A 21,866-nucleotide genomic window follows, 5' to 3' on the forward strand; every position below is an offset into this window, starting at 1 on the left:
AATTGTGGACTGGATTTTTTAAATCTTTTATCACAGTCTTGGACATGTGAACGATTAATAACAACATTGGCTTTGAAGCATTGTTAGATTTGTATTTTTTCTCCATAATTTACTGTTGGTGGTTGTTTTTGCCCCATTGACTTTCATTATAACCGCATTTAATGGTGCATAAACACACAGTCTTTGTTTTTATTTACTCCGTGTAGTTCTGAGAGCTGAGATGCATATTTTGATTTTCTCAGACACATCAAGATAAGTGTGTAAAGGTCTCTCTCACATACTCAGACACACATACACACATTTTAAATTTACTGTTATATTCCATATATAATCCAGAAACTAAGCTTTTTTTGCTCAGGGCTCTCTAAAGGGTTAATGGTGCCACCTGATCATCAACAGTAAAAATTACTAATTTTACCTCATTCCAACAGAGAAAACTATCAACAATCAAAAATGCATGATTATATGGTGTCATGGTTTTGTAATCAAAGAAATGTGGTTATAATGGAAGTCAATGGGGCAAAAACAGCCACCAACAGTAAATTAGGGAGAAAAAAAATGAAAATCAATTATAAGCAATCAAAGGCAATTCTGTTTCACATGTCCGAGACTTTGATAAAAGAAAAAAAAATCCAGTCCACAGTTACTGTTCATATTGAAAATACGTTATTTTGTGTGTGTGTTTTTTTTCACCAAATCAGTGACATCATTTACGAATTTGGCAAATAAAAAGTTAAAACCATGTAATTTTCAAAAGAATTTAGTAGTTTTGATCAGAACTGAGGTTTATTAACAGATTTATGATGAAAACTACTCGATTTATAATTAAAATGACAATAATAATAATAATAATAATTTAAAATATATGTATATGATGCATTTTTACAGCAGTTTAATTTAGTGGATGTTTTCATCCCAAACATGACAAAAGGGTAGTGAATTTGTCCAAAGTATATCATTGAGTTTTTAAATATTTTCAAAGCATTTTCTCAAAATATGTGTCAAAATAAGCATTTAGCATAAGCAAAATAGCATTCTGCTAGCTGAAACAAAGAACAAGTTATGGCCAAATTAAGACACAACATCACCCCAGAGTGGATGAAAACATCCCCGACAGTACATAAGGGTTAAAGGAAGCAGAGATGGACCACCCATACAAAATGAAATTGGCCGTAGTAAAGGGTGATTTATTTTATTTTGATTGATTGTTTTAGATAAAAACAGTAGGCTAAAAGGACTATAAAAATGACCACTGAGTGAACCAAGTTCTATCCAATTCATAATTGGAAAATCTATTCACTCTTAGCTCTTGGTCAACATGATTGACTTCCATAGTTTTTATTTCTATAGTATGGAAGCTAGTATGGAGAATAAAGGATGGTTGAACTTTCATCTTAGGGTGAACTATCCACTTCCAAATGTCAGGACTATCCAAAGTGCCAAGTATTTACAATAACAGTGCCAAAATTCAAAACCTCATTAGCAAAGAAGTGTTGCGCATTCCCAAATGTAAGTTAGCGCGGAGGTGCTGAAATGAATGTGCTGACAGTTAACTCGGTGTGACTAATTTAGTGCTCTTCAACTAAACTGAATACTGGACCTGCTGACCAGGTGGGGAAATGTGATATTTCTCAGCATGATCCTCAGTGAATGAGTGTGTGCATGTGCTTGACAACATGTGTGGGTTTGTATGTGACCTGGCGTAACCCAATCCTCGACTGGACAGAGGTAATGGAATGTGAGCCTGTGGCATTGTAGAGGAAGAGCGAGAAGATCTGCGGTATGGGATTACTGAAAACACTCGGAATATAAAACTCGCTATCCGTTAGAGAGACAGAGCACAAACAAATGATTAACGAGTTCACCTGCCCATTGAGCCTTGGTAGATAATGGTAAGCAATCTTGGCTTGAGTTCCTTGGAGGACATTCAAACCCGAGGTTCTGCTTAAGTTTTGAGCTAGAACTTCCCTCATATTGGTACTATGCAGAAGAGTAATATAGGACGTAGAGGTATGCTGAAAGAATTGAAGCTGCATATATATGACAGAACTCAACGATCTGGCTCCTACCAAACCTCCTTATTTTGAACTTCACAAGTTGTCAATTAAAGGGTTAGTTCACACAAAATTTAAATTCTATTATTAATTATTCACCCATTTTGGTCATTCCAAACCTCTGAGATATTAGTTTATCTTTGGAACACAAATTAAAATATTTTAGGTGACTTCTGAGAGATTATTGTCCATAGATAGTTAATGTTCCAGACTTGTTCCAGAAATGTACTAAAAACATTCTCAAAACAGACCATTTCTTAAGTATTTCCACTGGAATATTATCAAGAGTAGGCAGCATTGTGGCTCAATGGTTAGCACTGTTGCCTCACAGCAAGAAGGTCACTGGTTTGAGTTGGCAGAGTCAGTTGGCATTTCTGTGTGGAGTTTACATGTTCTCTCCATGTTCACGAGGGTTTCCGCTGGGTACATGCGATATAATTGATTTGAATAAACTACATTGTCCATAGTGAATGAGTGTGTATGGGTGTTTCCCAATACTGGCGAGTTTGAATGGGTGTACGCCTAATACGCTGCATAAAACATATGCTGGAATAGTTGGTGGTTCATTCCGCTGTGGCGACCTCTGAAATAGAGACTAAGCCGAAGCAAAATGAATGAATGAATATTATCAAGAGTGTTGACATGTTGCACCTCTGGCATATTACCTTGGATACACCTGTGCTTTCTTTCAAACAGAGGAAGTCATGGATGGGGATGTCATGAATGTGCACAATATACTGACATTGAGGAGAAGAAATGCTTGAATAAAGTTGTTATTTTTATTATATCGGTGATATTATTAATGCATAAAAGTATTCTCAAAGATTTATTATATTACGACTGAACTACTGATGGCATATGGTGTGTTTTAAGGGTTTTTTTTTTACAAACATTTTTCTAGACTTTGAACAAGTCAAGAACCTTGCTGTCAATGGAGGATGAGCGAGCTCTTGGATTTCAACTAAAATATCTTCATTTGTATTCTGAAGATGACCAAAGGTTTCACATGACATGAGGGTAAGTAATTATTCAATTAAAAAAAAATTAATAAATAAAAATAATTAAAAATCATACATTTTTAATTTTGGATGACCTAACACTTTAAGTCTTGGTAAATAATGGAAAAAGAAATTGGCTTCCTGGTGGCTCTCAACCAATCCTTGATTTAAGCTCTAAGCTAAACCCCCTCAAAAGTAATCTACCAAATGTAAATAGTCCAGTGATAAAAGAATGGATAATTCAATTTCGAATTTAAATTTAAGGATGGGCAGAAAAAAGTTACATTTGCTAGCAACACATGGCAAGCACATGCCACAACCTATTAACAGCTAATTTATTATGTAAGGGATGGGATATATTCCAGATGAAACCAGATGAGCTGAAGTGCATGGAGAAGTAGAAACAGCTGGGGTACATGGATGCCTACACAGAGGTGAAGAAGATCGAAGTCTGTGGCAGCACCTTAGCGAATTTGCAGAAGGATGCCTAGAGGGGTGGCCCCAATCCTAATTGCTCTCTCTACTTGGGAGACCAGCGATTGGGGGGTTTTGGAAAAAGCTCAACAATGAAAGGAGCTTCACGAAAATTCATTGTCAAAGGTAAAAAACTGCAGTTAATCTGTTTTAGCCATTTTTTACAGGAATGGGTGGGACCGAATGCCAGAAGTTTTGTTGCTGCTACACTGCTTATATGCACTTGAATATAATAATGATTGACAGCAATGATTAGGCTCCTCCCAAACACTTTCACTAAAGAAACACTTACGTTCTTTGATGCCAGAAAATCCATCCCTTTGGCTACTTGGTAGGAGAAGCTGAGAAGATCCTCAGTATCTAGAGTCAAGCCGTCTTCCTGCAGAATCTCACTGACGGCATCTGAATCACTGTATGAATCACCTAAAAGGGGGACAAATTCAAGACATGAAACATGCTGAGACGAGATGAGAAATGTACACTAAAGTACAAAATAGAAAGACGAAAAGATGAGATGAGCTGAAAACAGACTAAAGGAAAAGACACAAGACAACAGGAATAAATAAGTCATGAGACAAGAAGAGATGAGATGGCATAAAAAGATAAAAGACAAGAAGGCATACGTTAAAGAAGACACAAGACATGAATCCAACCTTTAGTAAGTGATCGTCTGTTTTCTGAGGACAGGCTCCCCAGTGCAGAGGGCTTCATGGTCATGTATCCACTTCTGCTGTCACTGTGATCAAATACAATTTTTTTTTAGTGAATCCAGAAGGACCTCACAACATCCCACTTCACCAGTTGCACTGATGCTACTTACTTTGGTTCTGACTGCATCATGACATTTCTATAGTAAGCATCTTCGCCTAGTGTAGTGTAGTAGAAGGACACTCTCCTTCTGCGCAGGAAGTTCAACAGGTCGCCGAAACAGCAGTACTCTGTTATAACTAAAGTTGGACCTGTGCAACAGACAGAAGAACATGCAATACACTGCAAAAACATACAGAAATAATATCTAGTGTTGGTCTCTCACCTCCAACAGTGCATGCCCCAAGCAGGTTGACAATGTTAATGTGGTTCCCAAGATAACTAAGCACCTTCAGCTCTGACATCAGAGCCTCTTTCTCTGTCGCATGGGCACTCGCTGTAGGAAAAAAGACAGCAGCAGATAAATGCATGAATAATACAACCAAAAACAGCACAGTTTTGATATAATACATCAATAGTATTCCATTTCCGCTATAGGATTAAATATATACATGATGCAATTTTCGTTAAGTATGAACTCTGTCAGAGTTCTGAAAAAATTTAACATTTCAAGTCATTTCTCAAAATTGTGTGCTTATTAAAGGCATTTTTTGCTAAATAAAAAGCCAGAATTCAGATTGACATCTCACAATTTTTTTCTCAGAAGTGTCACTACCTTTTCATCCACCTATTTTAACGCACGTTTTGGTTATGCGCATATGAAAAAAAATCCATTGATGGAAATGCCAAGATGTGCATGTATTTTGAAAATGCACATAAAAAACGTATGCACATAACTGAGTATAAAAACGTATGCACATAACTGAGTATAAAATGTGTGAATGGACAAACCAGCAGACTGAGCAGATTGTAAAATATCTAAAATGTTGTTTTGGTCATTCCAAAACACCTTAACCGTTTCAGTATTAGTGGTATCATATTATTAATTACCTCCAGAATCAGGATTGTCTTTGCTCCGAGTCTCACACCTTCAAATGTTCATTGCATGTCGCCATCATATTCTGAGGCGCAAGTAATTTTTTAAATAAGGAAAAGATTGACGCAGCTTCTTCTACCGCAGCAAATTCCATCTTCACTGTTAATATTTGGAGCCAGTTAATAAGAAAGTGACGATTTTATTCTCTTTGACTGGTTTTATCCTCACGTCCTTTATGCGATATTCCACTTTTGCACATAAAGTTAATTCGCATTTTTGGATGGAAACATAGCTATTGTATTTCTTGCAATTGCATAATTATTATGGACCTTTTCACAAGAAAATTGCCAATATTGTGAGATACAATCTTCTGATCTAACCTTTTTATTATTCTCAAAGGTTATATCTCACAATTTCAATTTGAGAAATATAAATTCACAATTGAGAACTCACAAATTGAAGAATTGTATTCCCTTGGTTTCACAGACCAGATTTAAAGGTCCCATGAAGTGTTTTGAAATGTGAATTTTGTTTAATTTAAACTGAAACATGAAGACGGGGTGGCACATACAGTAGCCCCTCCCCTTTTTAGAAAACCGCCAATAGCATTTGGTTTTATCACAGCTCTGCCAGTGAGAGTGGTTAAACTCAAGCCCATATAGCATTAGGGTCTTGAAAGAGAAAGGACATGTCAGATAGTAGAGATCACGTAATTGGTCAGAAGATTTGATGAGAAACTGAAGTATGAGGGGACATTAAAAAAAAACATTTGTCCATTTAGGCAGAAGAAGCAAACAGATCTTAAAATAGTGCCATTGATTTGTCTCAAGGAACACACTAGCTATGTGTTTTAGTTAAGTAACGTTTTAAGGCCTAATTCTCGCATTGAAATCAAAAATTACTTTCCCTATTTTATAAGTATGTATAGGAGTTATATGTGCAAATTATTGTATATGTGCAAATTATTTAGTAAAAATTTATTTGCCCTCATAATCTTTAATCGGAAACCATAACCTTCCCTCTCTCTCGAAACTAATTTTCTTCACTTCTAGTCACATGGTATACCTTTAGGGTGGGGCTATCAAGACGTATCTCGTTTCTGCCCTAATTTCGTCCATTCAAAAATCTCCTCCATTTTGTTAGCAATCCCCATCTACCAATGATCCAATTGGTTCCCAAGGGACGAAATCGTGCACCAATTTACATTTTAAAAAACATTTCAAGTGGATGTACAGTATGTGACCAGGGCTTGACATTAACACCCACCAGCCTGCCAAATGTGGGTAGATTTCAGCTGTGGCAGGTTAGACAGACGCCCCCTCTAGCCACTTTGGCTGGTTGAAAATATTTTTTTAAGTTGCCAGAGCTGCCTCGTCCCTAATGATTACAATTTTAGTTTATGACCGTTTGTCAATATGTGTGCAAATCTTTGAACTGAGAAGTAACACGATTGATAACTGTTCGCACGAGCAAAAGAAAGCAAGTGAATACTGAATGAGAGGATGATCAGCCGCACGGTGAGACACAGACAATCCTCACTCACTAACATTTTGAGCGAGGCACAGCTGATGTGAAGCGTGCGAGTGCTTAAAAGCTCCCGTTTCCTTGCGCAAAACAATCATGCCTGGAAACGCAACTGGTGCGATCGGTTCTCTTTGAAATAGATTGGAAAAAAGCAGTGCTCGTGCACCCACAGTCCTGCTGCTTTCAAGAGATCTCCAGATTTTTTGTAAGCAGCAGCTGTTGCTGCTTTCACTTTTACCATTCTTTGAACAGATTATTAATGGGTCTAGTGTTACCGTGATCATCCTTTTACTATGGCACGGTATGTTTTTCACCTGTTTTTTTTTTTGCTTGAAGTTATTTTGTAAATATGGTTTAACTATCATCCTTTACAATAACATTGTTTTAATAGGAGATTAACTCTCCATTATATATTAACTCTTCATTTATATATAGTTATAGTTTTAAATTTGTGGCAAGGAAATAAATAGTTTGGTGTGGCCAGAGAAAAAAGTGGTAAATCCTTAGTGTTAAGCCCTAAAAAGTCACGTGAAATAAAAAACAAAAAGTTAAATAGGCATGTGGACATATAAAATTTAAAATATATATTTTCCCAACACCAAAATTGTGGCTGTTGGAAAACTACTTGCCACAGTGGCTGTTGATCAAAAAACTTAATGTCAAACCCTGTATGTGATGATAGGGGAAAAAAGGACAACCTTAACTTCCATTTATTGCTAAATTTAAACTAATCCCTGCTTGTGAAACTAGGCCATTAACTCTGAATTCTGATCTGTCTTTTTCCTGAAAAATCTTAATTTTTTTTAATTATATCATAATTTTGACTATTTGGTTCTCACAATCTCACAGTGGTTTACGCCTTGCAATTCAGATGTGTGAATCTTTATTTTATTTAAAGGTTTTATGGCTCATAGGCATAAACCAATAATCCCAGAGTGTTCTGGGAACCAAAATTTGTGGGTTACTGCAAATGTTTAACCATCGCTCTTCTCATCAGGCAGGTTTGTGTACTTTCTGGTGTGTCATTACTCGCTGCCTCATTTGTTTAAATAAACGTGCTGGTCAAACAGGCCTTGGTGTTACAATTCAACTCGCATTTCACAAAATTCTGAACATACTCTCGGTTGCTTTTCACTCACGTTTCAGCATCTTCACAGCTACGGTCATCACAGTGTCTGCTTTTGACATCCCATAAGCCGTTGCCTCCACCACCTTTCCAAATGCTCCAGATCCAAGAGTTTTTCCTGGAAATGCAAGAAAGCAAATCTGATTGAGAATATTGATACAGTCTCCACACGCATCAATTTAACTTTTTTTTCACTTTTGTCATCAGGTCTTGATCCAAAACCAGCTATCAACTGGAACATAAGCTTGTTTTTGAATTAAGGAGGTGTGGCTTGTGGGGAAGTGGGATATGCTAGATCCTGTTAGATCCTGTTTGTTGACGGATACAGCTATTCCTTCACGGGGAAGGCGGCAGCTATCAGTGTCATAAACTGGGCAACAGCCAACAATGAAAAGAAGCAAGCTTTGTTCTGTTCGAAATGTGTTTCTTTTTTCTGGAGCAATAAACCTTGTAAACCTTTCCAAACAAAAGAAATATTACAATATGGAGAAGTGATTTCGAATATGATTTATTCGTTCTAAAGAAGACTTAACTCACCAAATCGCAGCTTATCTCTGGGAAACTCCCACTGGTGGTCGTATGGAAGCTGAGTGGGGTCAATGTACACATAGTTGTTTCCATGAATACCCTCTATGACTTTCCATTGGATTTGGTACTTGGGTTTCTGTAGAAGATGGAAATTAGAAAAGGGTGAAAATAAGATCAATGTTGCCAGACAAACCTAAACAACCTGTTTTTTTATGCTTTATTTTAACGATAACACTTTACAATAACGTATTAGTTAACATTAGCTAATATATTTACAATGATGAAGAAACAATAAACTATACATTTATTGCATTGTTTATTCATGTGTTTTATGTTAGTTAATGTTAATAAAGTTAATAAACAAACAAAAAAAAAACTGGACAGACAGGTTATACAATTTTTACATCCTCCTTATACAGTTGTTTTCATGATAGGGGTAACTGTCCCATTAGTTCCCCCACAAAAATAATAAATAATAAATAAAATAAAATACAAATATACATACTGTACATACATATATATATATATATACATATATATATATATATATATATATATATATATATATATATATATATATATATATATATATATAGATAGATACACACACACACACACACACACACACATATATATATGTATATGAAAAGTCCACATTAATGTCATTTTAAATTCACAACGTTCAGTCTAAACACTTCACATGTGTAGAGACAACCTTTTTCATTAGATTCGGTTACAGTTTAATGAGTCTATTAAAGATTAGTGTAAATACACATCAATTTTTCAACCAAAAGTGTGGACAGTAATTGCAGTGTGTGCGTTGTGTGTTTATCAGTGGTCGCTTCTCTGTGCAACAGTGCAAAACTGTGCAGATAAACATCAGGTCTTATGACCTGACTAAGTAAACTAAGTAAATAATTTCCTTAAGTGTGTATTGTTTCTGTTCCCCTGAAGTGTGGGAGTGTAGCCAGGTGTGATAGGTAAATTGCACTGCATTTGAGTATCACGTTCAATATCAAATAACCCAAAATGGGTTGAGCTAGAACAACAATACATGTTGCAGTATTGATTGCTTTAATATGGCGAGGATTAAAACTATTCAATTTTATCTCATTACTTAAGTACCTCGGTGAGTCAGCATATGTTTTCTGTGGCCAAAGACAAGCTATGAAATGAATGCTATTTTACCTGCATGTACTTGTAGGTCAGCACGATCAGGATGAGAACAAGAATAACAGCTGCGGCTACAAAACCGATGAGCAGCGGCGTGAAGAGTTCATGAGGAACAGTGTTCTCTGTGGAGATTAAAACAACACACAGCGGACATCAGAAACAGGCAAGATAGCCTACGTGCATCTACTCCTGCATCAGCCCCAGATCAGAATATGTACCCCTTTTAATAGTGGTGCACGAATAGTAAGCTTTCTAGCTGATTATTGATGGTATCTTGATAAGAGGATATGTTTTATATAATGGCTTACAAAAGATAAATGACAGACAATAAAGATCACTAATGATTTGTAACAAAGCATAATAATATTATGTAATTCTGATAATTAATACTGTATGGTTACACAAAATAGTCACAAATTAATTAATCAATAAAAGAAAATCTAATATCTTAAGATAAATTAAAACATTAGAATGAAAATGTATTTAAAATATTAAGTAATTAATAGAATAATGTATGACAAAATAAGGTTTGAAATTTTGAAATAATAAATAAAAAATAAAAAGAAACTACAACAAATATATATTAATATTTAAAATGTTAACATCTTAATAAAAACTTAAACAAATAAATTCTAATAATATTAATTATTTTAAAAATTATTAATATTAATTACAAATTTTATAGTCATTTTATTAATTATTTAATTTAAATTATTTTATTTTATTAATTATATTGATGTTACCAAATACAACACTTATTTGTTGCCAATGTATTGAAATATTATTAGTTAAAAAATGAATAAATAAATAATAATAATAATAATAATATATTGTAGATAGATTTAACATTACTATTAATGGTATTACATAAATGAATATGTATTTAATTAATAATTTGAATAGTTTTAAATCTATTAATAGCATAATTTTGGTTATTTTACACAGTACTTGAAAATGTTAAGCTTTTTAAGCCCTGAGATTAGTTTCTGTTGGGAATCACTATGTTTGTGTGAAGGCGGCAATCTGTTTCAGGCATCGGCGGATAATCAATACACGCGGCTCATCCCTGAGGATCAATTCTGTTAACACAGAAAACCACACTCTATCTCATGTTAGTCTCGGCCCTTGAGCCAGAATCCCAAAGGAAATAATAAAAAAATGCCTATCGCACAAGGTTTTGACACTGAGACAAAACCACAGTGTTGCTGGAAATGCAACAAACAGTTCATTAGCAATAAAACCCCATCAACATGAATACATGCATGCCTCACAGTTATGTCATAATTGCTTGTATTTAATGATGTGTGAATAATCCTCACTAAAATGCTCTATTGCCACTCATTTGTTTTGCACTTTTGAAACTGTAGCTGTGTTTTGCTGTGTGTATGTGTTCATGCGTGTTGTGTTATTGTTTTTCTGCGTTGTTCTGAGCAGTGTAGTAAAGCTCTTAAGCTATAAGAAGCTTTCTCTCCATTTCAAATCAAAGAATGCAGACTCTGCAGGAAGTAATCCCTTGTAAACCTGCCACTGGCTTTCACAGCCGTGCGTCTCTCTCTCTCTCTCTCTCTCTCTCTCTCTCTCTCTCTCTCTCTCTCTCTCTCTCTCTCTTCCATCCTTGCCCATCCATCCACCTATCATCATCCCACTGCATCCAAGCGTATCCATCCAGCACTCCCACAAAAGCAGCTCTCTCCCGAACAACAGGCATTTCTGACTCTCGCCCAGCCGAGGTTGAATAGCTCCTGCCTGAGGCTCTTTGTCCCACTGGTTTTCCTGTTGGAGACGAAACCTTGAGAAGCTCCAACATCACCTAACAGGCTTTCCTGCGGCAACCCGACTGTAAAGTTCATTCTCTACAACACTTAAAAACCTCCAGTCCAAATCCAGATGACCTCTAACAAAGGTCAACTAGATTTTTTTTTTACTTCTGGCTAATTTAGTACGGAAAATGTAAAATGTAGAGAACACATTTTACATACACACACGCACATTCATACAAACACCAGCACACTTGTACAACTATCTTCATCGGGACTTCCCATAGAATTTATTTACTGTTCAAACTGTATATTCTAACCCCTTATTCCAACTCTATACTTAAACCCAACACTCACAGGAATCATTCTGACATTTTCAAAACCTTTATATTTGATGGTCCCTATTGCACATTTTGTTGACCAAAACTGTATTGCAACAACATGCCAATTACTTGTCATTTGAGTATTAGTAGACTCTCTGCTTAATATTTGCTGATACTGCTCCTACAGCAGACATTTAACTGACTATAAGAAACTTTGCAAGTACATGTCACCACACTAACTCTAACCCCAACCTAACAGTCTACTTATAATCTATTTAGAATTAGTTGGCATGTAGATGCAATGTAACTTAAATTCAACAAAATAAGTTAAAGGGACTATTAAAATAAAGTGAAACCATAGTTTATTCTGTGTGATTTAAGAGCCCTTTTCCTTATTAGGACAAAAAAAATCACCCAATAATGTCAAAATTTACTAGTATTGCTATGCATGTGGGGACATTTGGTCCCCACAATGTAATGAATACAAGTTACACACACATCTTGAATGTCAAAAACCATGTTAAGTATATTTAAGCATTTTGAATTACAAGGACACAGGGTATGTCCTCATAAACCTCAATATTGTAGTACCTAGGTCATTCCCATGTCATTATACAAATTTGTGTCCTTGTAAACCACTAAAACCAGTACACACACACACACACACACAAAAACACAAAATTAATGTTGCAAACAATCTAAACTAGATGATAAAATGGTAAAATGATAAGCATTATGAGTTGCAATGCCTACTATTTTAATTATTTTAAATAATTAAATAGATTTTTTAGAGAGTAGATATTATTTTTGCATAACCTTTAATATAATAATTAATATTATGTTAATAATATTAACAACTGTGTTGTTAAAGTATAATTAATGTAACTTGAATACAGGGGACATGCTAGATGAAGGCAATGTAGTCCATTATTTTACACATACACAGATGTAGTAGAAACAAACAATTAGCAAACAATCATAAAAAGGTCAACATTTACTGGTATTGCTATGCATGTGGGGAGAATTTGGTCCCCACAATGTAATGAATACAAGTTACACACACACATTTTAAATGTCAAAAAAACATGTTGAGTACGATATTTAAGCATTTTGAATTACAAGGACACAAGGTATGTCCTCATAAACCTCAACATTGTAATACCCAGGTTATTCCCATGTCCTTATACAAATTTGTGTCCTTATAAACCACCAAAACCAGTACACACACAAACACACACACACAAAATAAATGTCGCAAACGATCTAAACTAGATGGGATAACCATTACGAGTTGCGATGTCTACTATTTTAATTATTTGAAATAATAAAATAGTTAATTATATCATTTTTGCATGAAATTGTGTTATCTTTAATATATCAATTAATATTAATTATGTTAATAATATTAACAATTGTGTTGTTAAAGTATAATTACAAGGACACCCGGTATGTCCTCATAAACCCTCAACATTGTAATACCTAGGTCATTCCCATCACAAATTTGTGTCCTTGTAAATCACCAAAACCAGTACACACACACACACACACAAACACACAAAATAAATGTTGCAAACAAGCTAAAATAGATGATAAATTGGTTAAATGATAAACATTATGAGTGGCGATGCCTACTATTTTAATTCTGTTTGTTTTTTAGAGAGTAGATATAATTTTTGCGTAAAATTGCGTTACCTTTAATATATCAATTAATAATAATAACAATTGTGTTGTTAAAGTATAATTATTTTAACTTAATTAATAAAGGGAAAATGCTAAATGAAGGCAATGTAAGGATTTTACACGTACACAGACATAGTAGAAATAATAAATGTAGCAAACGATCCAACAAGGATGTGGATGACCTTTGGTTAACCACTGTCTTTAGCAATAATACCAGCAATAACTGCGGTGGAAAAGCCTGGTGTTTTTAAAACAAACCCAAACGAAACCCCCCCATACTCTGGAGATAATCCCCAACAGTTGGTAATGCTAGGTTTACAAAAGAAACAAGATTAGGGATAAAACTCAGCACCTCTGTTTATATAATAGTCTGCTGTTATCTGGTCTTATTCAAAAGAGAGTCTGCCTACACAAGTTCAGCTGGAGCAGGAACGGCGACCTGCGAGTTGGCAGCTGGTTCAGATTTTCTCAAAAAGCACAGCTGGAGTGAATGTAAGGAGATGAACGTTTCCTCTTGGCTGGTTGCTTGAGTATTCCTGGGAAACTAATAGCACCTGGGTCGAGGTCTCCGAGTTTTATTTTGCTTCATACTTTTCTATGATGTGAAGGAGATTTTAGACACTGGAAAACTGATCATTTGAGGTTGAGGTTGCTTCATCTTTGTGTAGGTGTGCAATGCTATTATTATATGTCATAGATTTTTTTTTCTATTTATTTCATACATAATAAAACAGCAATATTATAAGATAGTATTACAATATAAATAATTGTTTAGAATTATTATTATTTAAAGACAAAAGCTTAATTAAGTCCTGTAATAGCAAAGCAAAATTGTGAGCATCATTTGTGCTAAGCAGAAAAAAACAATTCAGCATGAATTTTTATTATTTACATATTATTTTATTTATATATTGTAATATTATTTTATCAGAAACAGTCATTATTTTAATATGGTGATATTTTGCTATGAAGACTGCAATATAACTATCATCGGACATCTGAATAATAAAAAAATACTTTACTATTTATTCTGCCGTTCTTGTACACTACCTGACAAAAGTCGTCAATCCCAGTTCAAAGAGCAACAAATAATAACTTGACTTCCAGTTGATCATTTGGAAAAGTGGCAGAAGGTAGATTTTTCTGATGACTCGTCTGTTGAACTGCATCCCAATCATCACAAATACTGCAGAAGACCTATTGGAACCCGCTTGGACCCAAGATTCTCACAGAAATCAATCTTGTATGATGAAGGGAAAATCATGATTTGGGGTTACATTCACTATGCAAGGGATCTGCAGAGTGGGTGGCAACATCAATAGCCTGAGGTATCTAGACATCTGTGCTGCCCATTACATTACAAATCACAGGAGAGGGCAAATTTGTCAGCAAAGAAGGTCAAGGTGCTCCAGGATTGGCCAGCCCAGTCACCAGACATGAACATTATTGAGCATGTCTGAGGTAAGATAAAGGAGGAGGCATTGAAGATGAATGCAAAGAATCTTGATGAACTCTGGGAGTCCTGCAAGAATGCTTTTTTCACCATTCCAGATGACTTTAATAATTAGTGATTTGAGTCATTGCAGAGATGTATGGATGCAGTCCTCCAAGCTCACGGGAGTCATACACAATATTAAATCTTTTTCCACTGCACTATGACTTTATATACTATACTATACTATACATTATTTCTGTTAAGTGACAAGACTTTTGTTTAAGCAAAGTCAGACCTTACTGTCCTAATTAAATGATTAAAAATCAAGGCATGATCATATTTTATTTTGGTAAAATAAGCCTAATCTAGAGGCATTTGCCTTTCATATAAGCCACTTCTGATACCAAATAATCAACTAGAAGTCAAGTTATTACTTGTTGCTCCTAAAACTTGGAAAGGCGACAAGACTTTTGTCAGGTAGTGTTCAATGGTAAATTCGAAAATTCAGACATAACAATAATTATTTTATTACAGTAGTATTAAAAATACTACAGTGACTACAGATCATACACATTCTGGCGGAATAACCATTTTTGTAATCACCTACATTTTATAAATTTCACCATGGCAACGACCAGGGGCGTAGCAACCAGGGAGGACGGGGGGATAAGTCCCCCTCACTTTTAAAGACAGACCATTTAGAAACAGGTGATTAATAATTATATGAACGTATGATCTCATACAGCTGCCCCTTCCCCCCCTCCCCTCCACCCCCCCCCCCCCCCCACACACTCTTTTAAAATGTTCGCTACGCCCCTGGCAGACTATGAATTAATCCCTTATCTTTGGATTTCACATTCGCTAAAAATCTCATCCTTTTGACAAGGATGCAAAAACAGTATCAACCAATAGGAAGATGGGAAAGTTTTCATAAAAACATGTATTTTAAGTAATAAAAATAAAACAAAAATGTTACATATAGCCCCTTTAAACAATTACATAAATAACAAAATTGCATAAACATGCACAATATTTGTTTTCAGTATTTGAAAATGTATATATATATATACTTTTTATCATTAAGTGAATATATATTGAGCTGCTAATGTTCACCAATTTCTGCAGCCTATTACGTGAGCACAGGCAGGATTTTAACTGTGGAAATGAAGCCCTAGAAACAGCTGACTGGCAAACATACTAACTAATGACCTAGGGAGTGTATTGAGACACACCCTCAGGCTTAACGATGGAAAAAAACCAAACCCCAAAACAAACAAATCAACAAAAATCAACAGAATAATTTACCACCAGGACACCAAAGCAAAGACACACACCTACCATACCTGTGAGAAATGAACACAGCCAGTACGAACCATACTGACACAGTACAAAGTTGATTTAAAGGGCATGTGTGTGTGATATGCAAAAGATCAACAAAGAGGCTAATAAACACTAAGACATACTAACAACTCTGATTACAGCCTGCAGATCAGGCAATATGGATCAGAAGGTCAGTGAACAGACTGTAGGCGGTTTGTAGGTGGAGTCGTCTGAGACTGAGACGTTGTAATTGCTAACCGAGTCTTCAGTCATTGTCTGAAAGGGTGTGTTGTGTGTGTGTGTGTGTGTGTGTATAAAAACATGTTTGAGAGATATTTGATAGGTTGTTTGCTCACCGCTGATAGAGAAGAGTGTGTACACGATTTCCCCATTGGCAGATGCCACGCATTCAAGGGTGGCGTAATTGTTCTTGGTGATGTTTAGACGGCTCTCCACTGCGCCTTTCCCAAAGGGAGGATTTGTCATGGTCACGGTGACAACATCCTCCTCCTCCTGAGTGGCATTCAGTAGATTAGAGCACCTGAGGAGGCATTCAACAAAGCAGAAATGACCAAGAGAATATAGTAACTGTGTTCCAGAAATGCTCAGTGTAGAATAATACTGCAAAAAAAGATCTCGCATATTGTGCTATTTTAGTATTCAATGTAACTGTTATGGTTTTTAATGATACAGTTGAAGTCAGAATTATTAAACCCCCTGAATTATTAGCCCCCCTATTAAATTTTTTCCCCAATTTATGTTTAACAGAGAGAAGATTTTTTTCAACACATTTCTAAACATAATGGTTTTAATAACTCATTTATAATAACTGATTTATTTAATATTTGCCATGATGACAGTAAATAATATTTGACTAGATATTTTTCAAGACACTTCTATACAGCTTACAGTGACAATAAAAGCCTTAACTAGGTTAATTAGGTTAACTAGACAGGTTAGGGTTATTAGGCAAGTTATTGTATAACGATGGTTTGTTCTATAGACTATTAAAAAGCTTAAAGGAGCTAATTTTGACCTTAAAATAATTAAAAAAAAATTAAAAACTGCTTTTATTTGAGCCGAAATAAAACGAATAAGACTTTCTCCAGAAGAAAAAATATTATCAGACATACTGTGAAAATTTCCTTGCTCTGTTAAACATCATTTGCGAAATATTTAAAATTAAAATAACAATTCAAAGGGGGGCTAATAATTCTGATTTCAACTGTAAATTAACATTTATTTGATATTTCTTATTTACAGTTTAATTTAAGTTAAACTAAATGAAAGGTCAACCAGCTAAAAACATATGTGAAAACAACAGTACACTGTTAAAGATATTTGTAAATTACACAGTATGTAACTGTAAAATGAACTGCATTTTACTGTAGCACAGTTATGCAGTTTGTTACTGTATTTTAAAGTTGCACTTGTGAAAATTACTGTATATTTTACAGTAAAGATATACATACAATTCTGTAAATACATATACAGCAAGATAAATGGTGCTGTAAATGTAAATACAGTATTTTACCTGTAATTTCTTTTACAGTAAGTTACTGGCAAACTGCTGCCAGTAAGTTACTGTAAATTCTACATGAAATTGTTAACAGTGTATATTAGCTTAGTTTATTAGCTTAGTTTTATGGTTTTAGTTAATCTTAATAACCCGAAACACATAAGATTGTTATCTTCTGACTGACAAAAAAGCATTTAAATATGCTTTCAAAGCATTTAAAGCAGCATTTTTGTTTCCACAAAAACGAAACAATTTTAAATCAAATTTTAATTCAAATTTATTTGCAGATGTTTAGATTTTTTTTGTTGGTTTTTAGAATTTTCAATCGCAATATTAAGGATATATATATATATATATATATATATATATATATATATATATATAGTGCTCAGCATATATAAGTACACATCTCACAAATCTATCTTTTAAATTAACATTTTTAATAGGAAGCTATATAATATTATATTAGTGCATATACATTAGTTTAGTCAGTACTGAAGCCAAATCTGGAGCTTATCCAACAAAATAACTTACGATAATAGTCCAAAAACTAGTACACCCAAATTTAAATGTCAGAGAAAAATATTAAATACAAATTTAAAAATAGAGGAAAAATCAAGAGAAGCAAAAAATAGAAAAATTTTGTTGAAATTTTGTAGGTTGTAATTTGTTTTTTCAATATTTTGCTTTAATTTCAGTTTCTAAATATGTTTGATGACTAAAATATTATTTTAATAAATATATCTGTTTAATAAATCTGTTTTGTTTAAATGCACCAAAATACATTGCTTATATTCCCTGAGAAATAGATAAAAATATGTATTTTCAAAATAGGGTGTACTTATTTATGCTGAGCACTGTATATAACATATATGTTGTTTTGTATGTTATTTTAGCTATTTTTTAATATCTAAAATGTTATTCATTTCTTAAATAAAAAATACATTTATTGTATTGGTATGATTATTATCTCATGAATGTATTTTAGTTTTATTTATTTATTTCATTTCATAATTTCAATTTAATAATAATTTTATTGTGCCTATTCTATTCTGCTTTATTTATTTTTTTGCATTCACAATTAAAATCTTGTATCAACATGCAAAATACTTGCACGTAGCCATCCATTTTACTTCTAGGGAACTGCAAGAAAATTTGATGAAAGATTATGAAGCCCACATTTTCTTATCTTTGGAAAAAGATGCGCAAATGAACCGTTCATGATAAGACCAAGAGTGTGTGAGGTCAGTTTCCATTTCATGTTCTTGTGGGTGACCAAACAAGTGCTTGTTCCCCATTGACTTCCATAGTTTGAAAAATAAATAAATAAATTATAATGGAAGTCAGCATATCAGAACTGCATATCAGCAATGCAAGATATCAGTATATCAATGCACATCAATGCATTTTATAAGCTCTATGGTTTGTGATTAACATCTCTCAGTGCATTCAGGAGCTATTATAATTTCTCACAGATATGTGTACAAATAGCTCTTTTCTAAAGAAAGCAAAAAATCAAGCTGCAAAGTGCCAGGCCTCCAGGGCTCTTTTATTTAAAACATCAGACTGGAATGCACTACCGTCAAGAGCTATGATTTATTTGTTTCTCTCCTTTTTTTTTTTAATGCTGTCTCTCTCAGTGTTAACTATGACTGCTACTGAACACAGTTAGCATTGGATAAAAGCAAGAGCAAATAATCTCAATCAGTTTACATTCTTTGCTCTTGTCTCTTCATTACTAATAACTACACCGTTTAGCTTTGATGGAAACCTCTCAACAGTTTCTCAACAGCCCTGCAACAGATACAGCGAGCAACGCAAAGATGAGATCAAAAGACATTGCACTGCATGTTTATATGCTCAAATTGAAACAGGCCGCGTTATCCCGATCGGATTTGATCATCAAGAGGAATTGATTGGATAAGCTCGTCACTAAGTCTTTGCTAAGGTGTTCTGTCAACACTGAAACTATCCAAGAACAAACAGCCCTTGTACAGGAGCGGCTTGTTCCCATCACATGACTGACAGCAGCCATTCGTTTTGGTGATGTCACAGTCATGACAGAGTCAAATTGCTTATCCCCATCCATAACAAGCTAAAGCCTTTGTTGTCCAATCATCAAACATCAAGTTAGCGGTTAGCGGCTAATCCATGCTGCGTCACAATGTGCCCTCAGAGAGGCTAATATGCTAACCCTGCTCAAGGGAGCTTTGGGAGCCCATTGTATGTGCCTATCTGTGTGTGGTTGTATTTGAAACCGGCATTAAACATACCTTGAATGGGGCAGGTCACAGTAATACCACTTGATCTGAGGAGTGGGATAACCTTCGGCCACACAGCGCACCTGTCCATCAATCGGCCCTTCATAGGACACAATCTGCGGTTTGCCTAACAGTCAAAGATCGGTTCAGGGTCAGATTTATAAGCCTGGTTGATGAGATGGATGTTTGTACAGCTGTCTAGTTTGCAGTTACTTTAAATGTTGTGAAATGTGGATTAATGAATGCCAGATATTAACTATTTTTGTCGTTTGAAATGTAAGACCCGTTTCAGGGATATAATTGACAATTTGACAAATGTCTTGTTTGCAGTTTTCAAGGGCAACCCATTCTTATCTGTCTTTACATGGCCTCCGCTATTGTTAGTGGGCTTTAAGCCAGGGTCTTACAGAGACAATTGTGTTCGTTTATGAGGCACAATGCTCAAGAAATATGAATGATCACTGCTGAACTAGAATACACACAAAAGCCATAGATCATGTATGTTCTATGCAATTTTCTGGCAAGTGGAAAATCCAAATATTTGTCATTTGCATTAAAAGTTTACACTTACTGATGACATGGACTTCGAACGTTTGACGGATAGTTGCATCTCGGTTTAAGCATGAAAAGGTGTAAATGCCACTTTCTGACACCTTGAGACGCACTAGCTTCAGCTCGCTGGTGTAACTGTTGGATAAAGATATGGATAGAAAATATCTTTCAGCTTATTTAGATGTTTTTGCTGAACTCTATTCTAATGGTTAAAAAATTATGATGAAAAATAAGTTCAAATGAACTGAAATCATGAAACTTTTCAGTTTAACAAAGAAACATAATCCTGATAAAAGTCTTGTCGCTTATTTAAGTTTTAGTAACAACAAATAATAACTTGACTTCTAGTTGATCATTTGGTATCAGAAGTGGTTTATATGAAAGGCAAAGGCCTCTAGATTAGGCTTATTTTGACTAAATAAAATATGATCATGCCTTGATTTTTAATTATTTAATAAGTCTGACTTTGCTTAAACAAAAGTCTTGTCACTTAACAGAAATAATGTACAGTATAGAATATAAAGTCATGGTGCAGTGGAAAAAGAATTAATATTGTCGATGACTCCCATGAGCTTGGAGGACTGCATCCATAGATCTCTGCAATGACTCAAATAACTTATTATAAAAGTCATGTGGAATGGCAAAGAAAGCGTTCTTGCAGGACTCCCAGAGTTCATCAAGATTCTTTAGTTTCATCTTTAACGCCTCCTCCCTCATCTTACCCCAGGCATGCTCAATAATGTTCATGTCTGGTGACTGGGCTGGCCAGTCCTGGATAGCCTTGACCTTCTTTGCTTGCAGGAACTTTAATGTGGAGGCTAAAGTATGAGAAGAAGTGCTATCCTGCTGAAGAATTTGCCCTCTCCTGTGGTTTGTAATGTAATGGGCAGCACAAATGTCTTGATCCCTCAGGCTGTTGATGTTGCCATCCACTCTGCAGATCTCTTGCACGCCCCCATAATAAATGTAACCCCAAGCCATGTTTTTTTCCTTCACCAAACTTGGGAATTTGTGATGATTGGGATGCAGTTCAACAGATGATTCAGCTGAAAAATCTACCTTCTGCTACTTTTTTTAAATGACCAACTAGAAGTCAAATTATTATTTGTTGTGTTGCAACTGGGATCAACAACAAGACTTTTGTCAGGTAGTGTATAAATATGTATGTATGTATGTACGTATGTATATATATATATATATATATATATATATATATATATATATATATATATATATATATATATATATATATATATATATATATATATATATATATATATAGCATTACATGAGGAAAAAAGCTAATTGAAATTTAAAAAGGAATATGCAGCACAGTTAAATAAGCAATATTGGCTAATATTTTCAATTAATTAAAAATAAAAGCCCTCTAACGCTAGCCAAAAACTGATGTATGTTACCATTACATCTCTAGCTCTTGCTCCATCTGAAAAACAATAA

The 21,866-nt window shown here is 34.6% G+C and overlaps 1 protein-coding gene across 3 annotated transcripts in view; it reads right to left on the bottom strand.

Annotated features, from left to right (window-relative positions):
• kita (KIT proto-oncogene, receptor tyrosine kinase a) overlaps positions 1–21,866 on the bottom strand; it is a 47,977-nt gene that overhangs the window by 12,309 nt on the left and 13,802 nt on the right. For all 3 annotated transcript variants that reach the window (XM_056480937.1, XM_056480935.1, XM_056480936.1), the window contains exons 7-16: positions 20,428–20,543; positions 19,869–19,983; positions 16,433–16,617; positions 9,577–9,683; positions 8,398–8,524; positions 7,874–7,978; positions 4,560–4,670; positions 4,347–4,485; positions 4,180–4,262; positions 3,819–3,949 (exon numbers count right to left, since the gene is read on the bottom strand). In XM_056480937.1, the coding sequence (XP_056336912.1) occupies positions 3,819–3,949; positions 4,180–4,262; positions 4,347–4,485; positions 4,560–4,670; positions 7,874–7,978; positions 8,398–8,524; positions 9,577–9,683; positions 16,433–16,617; positions 19,869–19,983; positions 20,428–20,543 (1,219 nt within the window). The remainder of the gene's footprint in view (positions 1–3,818; positions 3,950–4,179; positions 4,263–4,346; positions 4,486–4,559; positions 4,671–7,873; positions 7,979–8,397; positions 8,525–9,576; positions 9,684–16,432; positions 16,618–19,868; positions 19,984–20,427; positions 20,544–21,866) is intronic.

The sequence above is a fragment of the Danio aesculapii genome, chromosome 20, assembly GCF_903798145.1.
Source record: "Danio aesculapii chromosome 20, fDanAes4.1, whole genome shotgun sequence".
Lineage (NCBI taxonomy): Eukaryota > Metazoa > Chordata > Actinopteri > Cypriniformes > Danionidae > Danio > Danio aesculapii.